Genomic DNA, 5,685 nt, shown 5'->3' with positions numbered 1-5,685 from the left:
CTTATACGACGGATCCATCCATATCTTCTCAAGATCATTCCAAACACTTTCTCCCATCCAAGTTGGACACTTGCGCTTCTTTCTCGCTTGCATCAACATATCAGAAAGACGCATTGATCCTTTTGTATTGAAGATATTCTTAATTTGAAAATTGTGCTCAGGCAACCAAGCAACTTTCTCCTGCAACATTACATTACAAATAAATTATAATGTTGCAATTAGCATCCACACAATAGTTCAACTCATTAACAAGATATATAACTTAATCTTACACCAAATTTGTCGAACCAACGTTCCAAAGTTAATTATGGGATTGCTCCCCAGCTAGGATACGGATCAACATATTGATTTCTAAAAATAACTTGAAACGTACCCTAATCCTCATGTAGTAATAAAAAGTTAATCAGAATTTGTTACATACCCTCGACCATCCGACCATATCATTGTTCTCCCATCAGGGGCAACCCCGTGACTAGAATTGGAGTATTGTGACCCTTGAATCTTATTACGAATAGCAACATGTGTTGAAGGTGGTGGGTTAGCTGAAATTGAAGTATGTCATGAGGCAACAGATGTTAATGGTTGTGACGGTGAATGATCAGCAATCGGGGAAATGTTGTCTTCTGGGACAAAACTCGGTGTGGGCATCATCACTATAATTGGTCCAGTACCATGCACCTTATTAGGTTGGATTTGAAGCACTGCAGCTTGTTGGGTAGGAGGTTGAACAAGTTTTTGGGTGGGATGCCGCACATAGTGTGAGGTTGGTGTAGTGGCATTGATATCTAGTGGCAATTAATCAACTGTTGCTTGTACCTGCTGAGCTGCTTGAGTTACCTTATGCGGTAAAATGATGCGATTTTTCTTGAATGGAAGCTTGAGTCTAATCTTTTCTTTTGAAGTCATCTATAAAGAATAAGATGAATAAAAACAATTAGCACACACACAATTCAAACAAACAATCAACAATTCAAGATGTAAAACTAATATATAAAAATGTTGAATGTGAAGATTTAAACAAATAATCAACTACTATTTATACTTACAAAAAATTCAAACGTCAATTGAAGAATCATCCCCATCTTCATCATCCATATCACTATCATTATTAATTGGAATATTTGGAACAAACGTTACATTGACTTCTTCATCGCTGTGTATTTCATCGTACAAGCCAACCATTTCTTCAATTTTAGTTACTTGTTCAACATGTGCCATATCTTCATCTTGATATGGCATGTCCTCATCGACTCCGTCCACCTCTACATGACCCATATGCTTTGTTTTGATAACGGCAGACCAGTGACGCTTATCAATTCACATTTCAGGATCAGGTACATAATACACTTGTCTAGATTTTTGTGCAATTATGAAGGGATCATAGAGATCATATTTCCGATTCATCTTGATATCTACAATATCATACTGCGGATGAACTTTGGTTCCTCTATTTCGTCTAGGATCAAACCATTGGCAATAAAACAAGGCTACCTTGTGAGGCAATTTGTAATACTCCAACTCGAAGATATGTTGGATGACTCCATAGAAATCATCTTCCCCTCCTCCAGTAACCCCTTTCACATAAACTCCACTATTTATGGTTTTCTTACCCTAAGACCAAGCTTTTGTGTGAAATTTGTACCCATTAATGTAATACTTGTGCCAAGTTTTAACCATTGAGTTAGGACCCCAAGCTAATGATAACAAGTTAGGGTCAGTCACGCCATTTTCCTTGTCAATGGCCTATACAAACATGATATTCACAATAGTTAGGTGAGAAGTTCTAATTTATTTGCAACAAACTTCAATAAAGCACTTACATACGCACGAAACCATTCTGGGAATTCTCCATGTATACGAGTTTGAGATATAGGATCTTCTTCAAGAATGGAATTAGAGTGCAAAAAGGCGCTGTCAATAATGAGAGAAGTGTTATTACAAGTATTTGGTAGTTATGTGGGGTGTGTGCTTACAGACTTCTTACTCAATATATGGCTTGACCTCGTTGCAATCGATGAGGATGTGTAAATGAACAGACCTTCTTTCAGCATCACTTAACCAATGAGTTTGAGCCTTCCCACTAGGACGTCCTAATTGATTGCTAATTGATAGTGTTGTCGTGACAGCATCATTTAATTTTGCACCTTCATTACGTTGGCTTCTATAAAACAAATAGATTGTTTTGAAATAGTGGGAATAAAAATATGTTGTCTCTCGATGTAAGTATGACATACATATTGAGCCTTCCACTCTAGCCTTGTTTTTCACTGTGCGCTTAAAATCACCCATCATTCTGGAAAAGTGAGAGCAATAACTTAATAAATATGAAAATATCTTGAAAAAAAAAATGAAATCCTTAATGGTGAATATAAAATACCTTTCAAATGGATACATCCATCGATATTGAACTGGACCACCAAGTTTTGCCTCATACGGTAGGTGAATTGGAAGATGTTCCATTGAATCAAAGAATCCTGGTGGAAAGGTTCTTTCAAGTTTGCACATGATGAATGGAATATTTTCACCCAATTTGACCAATTCATCATGTCTTAAGGTATTGCTGCACAAGCCTTTAAAGAATTGACTTAATTCTGTTAATGGTTTCCACACATGGTCAGGCAGTGAACTAAATAAAAATGGAAGCAAACACTCCATAAATACGTGACAATCGTGGCTTTTCATCCCATTCATTTGTCCTCTATTAACATCTGCACATCTTGCCAAGTTAGAAGCATACCCATCTGACATCTTAAGCTCCTTTATCCATTTACAAAATTTATTTGCCTCACTAGACGTAAGACAATAATTTGCCTTAGGTTTTTTCATTTTTCCATTGTTATGTGGAACCAACTCCAAGTCGCTACGTTGGCAAATGATGGCCAAGTCCATTCGTGCTTTTTCATTGTCCTTAGTCTTGTTCTTAACATTCATGACAGCGTTAAACACATTATCAAAGAAGTTTTTTTCTATGTGCATGACATCTAAATTATGCCTTAATAAATTATCTTTCCAGTATGGAAGATCCCAAAATATGCTTCGTTTAGTCCAATTATGGCTAACTCCATATCCCGACAATTTAGAATGTGCATTATCTATCACTCGTGGAATATTGTGAACCCAACCCCAAACTTCTTCACCGGTCAATATTGGAGGAGGTTCATCTTTCACAACCCTATTTTTAGTGAACCCCTTTTTTACTTCTTCTAAATGCATGATTATGAGGTAAGAAACGACGGTGACAATCAAACCATGAATTTTTGCCACCGTATTTTAAGGTAAAAGCCTTATTTCCATCCATATACACCGGACATGCCAACTTACCTTGGGTACTCCATCCAGATAACACGCCATAAGTAGGAAAATCATTAATTGTCCACATTAAGGTTGCCCTCGTTACAAAATTTTGTTTCATGGAAATTTCATAAGTCAAAGCCCCTTCACTCCACAACTGTTTAAGCTCATCTATTAACGGTTGTAAATATACATCAATGTTTGCTTTTGGGTTAGATGGTCCAGGTATGAGACAAGTCAAAAACATGAATGGTTTAGTCATGCACATTTCGGGCGGGAGATTATACAGGGTCACAACAATAGGCCAACAAGAATATGGGGTTGAAGAGGCCTGAATGTATGGCGTGAAGCCATCAGAACATAAACCAAACCTTACATTTCTTGGTTCATTTACGAAGTTTGGATACTTTGCATCAAAATGGTTCCAAGCTTCCCCATCTGATGGATGACGTAAACTGCCTGAACTCGATATATTATGTTGATGCCATCTCATTTGGGCAGCAGTTTCTGTTGATGCATACAATCTTTTTAACCTTGGAGTGATCGACATATAGAACATCCTCTTAATTGGAATGTCTTTATGGTTACCTATCCTAGGCTTACGAGGAACATATCGAGGTTCATGGCAAAACCTACACTCTATATCTGCACTATTGTCTTTGTAGTACAACATGCACCCTTTAGCACAACAATCAATTTTCTCAGACTTCAATCCTAGCATTGTCACCAATTTTTCGCTCGGTAAATTTTTTTTGGAAGTGAATCCTTAAAAGGACACACATCTACAAGCATGCTTACAAAGAAATCAAGACATTTCTGTGGAACATTCCAATTTGATTTGCAAGCTAAAAGTTTCACGCATATTGAAAGTTTTGAATCAGAAGCCCCCTCATATAAGGGTTTGTTTGCATCAGTTAACAAATCATAAAAGTCTTGAGCCTCATCATTTGGGGGCTCTTCATTATTCTCTTCCTTGTTGCCTTCATCACCCATATTTTTGAAGTCATACGTAGGACCAAATGCATCATCGACCATATGTTGCATTAACATAAACGGATCATCGTTATCAATATTTCCACTACTACTTGGAATATTTTCTGGGTCAATATGTGGGGCTTCTTCACCATGCTCAGTCCAATACCAATAATTTGGTTGGAACCCAAACCTATACAAGTGAAGTTTGATTTCACTTGCAGACAATATACCGCTACACATTCAATTGTGACAAGGACATCTGATGCCACCATCTTTTACAAATTGATTTTGACTTATTACCTTCGTTATAAACTCTTCAACACCTTTTGCAAAGGCTGGTTTCAACCCCCCTCGTTGAACATAAAGTCTATCATATACCCAACTACGATCTGGATGGTAGCCATCCATATTTTGAAGGACAAACAAATAATTGAGGAGCGATGAAACTGTGAACAGAATGTAATTTTATAAATAGTTGAGGACAAACATAAAATAGTTGAGGACAAACATAAAATAATTGAGGACAAACATAAAATAATTGAGGACAAACATAAACTAATTGTCAAACTAACTATAAATAGTTATGTAGATATTTGCTGTAAAATTAGTTGCAGATAATTTAGCTCTCATTGTCAAACTAACTTAAATTGTCAAACTAACTATAACAAGTTATTGCTGTAAAATTGTCAAACTAACTTAACATTCCTTTTGCAACAAATAAGAATAAATAAGAACACATTCCAACCAATTGCAACCAATTCCAATCAGCTCTCATTCCATTCATGTGCATAAAAGATTCATAATAAAAGAGAAGATAAAATAAATAACACATGAACGTGATGTATAATACTGCACAAACCCCTTAAAAGTAAGCTATCTATTTCAAGCTGCAGATATTTAGACACGTGTTCAACTGATTTTCCCACCTTTACTACCACTACCCACTTGGCACATTAAAATTGGAGCACCAATTTGTTTAATGATGGAGCTTCATGCGGGGAGTGCTATAAAATCATTTGTGATTATAAAACAGATCCAAGATGGTACATAAAAGGAAGATCTATTACCATAACTGCCACTAATTTCTGTCCTCCTAATTATGATATTCCAAACAACGATAGAGGATGGTGCAACCCACCTCTCAAGCATTTTGATATGGCTCAACTTGCTTGGGAAAAGATTGGAATCTACAGAGGTGGGATCATCCCCGTTTTATTCCAAAGGTTAGAATTTTAATGAATTTGTACTATATCTTTCAGTAATAATAATGTCAGCACTAACTAGACATAATTTAAAAAATGGAAGAAATTTAATGTAACTATATCATAAGTTGGGATCAAACACTTATATTTGTTAGATATTAGACATGTCTTTAATCAATGACATGTTTTTTATATTAACTCTCTGATTTATCAAGAA

The 5,685-nt window shown here is 36.0% G+C and overlaps 1 protein-coding gene across 1 annotated transcript; it reads right to left on the bottom strand.

Moving 5' to 3' along the window:
* Positions 1-1,317: 1,317 nt before the first annotated feature.
* Positions 1,318-4,012, bottom strand: LOC101493202 (uncharacterized). The gene is made up of 7 exons (XM_004516896.1): positions 3,322-4,012; positions 2,378-3,203; positions 2,235-2,293; positions 2,039-2,144; positions 1,821-1,911; positions 1,675-1,743; positions 1,318-1,611 (listed from the first exon to the last, which is right to left on the bottom strand). Exons 1-7 carry the CDS (start codon positions 4,010-4,012, stop codon positions 1,318-1,320), a joined length of 2,136 nt encoding a protein of 711 aa, XP_004516953.1.
* Between the last annotated feature and the right edge of the window lie 1,673 nt (positions 4,013-5,685).

The sequence above is a fragment of the Cicer arietinum genome, chromosome 8 (assembly GCF_000331145.2).
Source record: "Cicer arietinum cultivar CDC Frontier isolate Library 1 chromosome 8, Cicar.CDCFrontier_v2.0, whole genome shotgun sequence".
In the NCBI taxonomy this organism is placed as follows: Eukaryota; Viridiplantae; Streptophyta; class Magnoliopsida; order Fabales; family Fabaceae; genus Cicer; species Cicer arietinum.
Note: the sequence above shows the minus strand (reverse complement) of the source record. Positions and strands in the feature narration are given on the sequence as shown.

What these genes read in the sequence shown, in the direction of transcription:
- LOC101493202 (XM_004516896.1), bottom strand. Translation starts at nt 4,012, where the DNA reads ATGCTAGGATTGAAGTCTGAGAAAATTGATTGTTGTGCTAAAGGGTGC. An exon ending in TAGAGTGGAAGGCTCAATAT is followed by an intron (nt 2,145 to 2,234) that starts GTATGTCATACT and finishes AACGTAATGAAG; the next exon opens with GTGCAAAATTAAATGATGCT. An exon ending in CAGAATGGTTTCGTGCGTAT is followed by an intron (nt 1,744 to 1,820) that starts GTAAGTGCTTTA and finishes ATGTTTGTATAG; the next exon opens with GCCATTGACAAGGAAAATGG.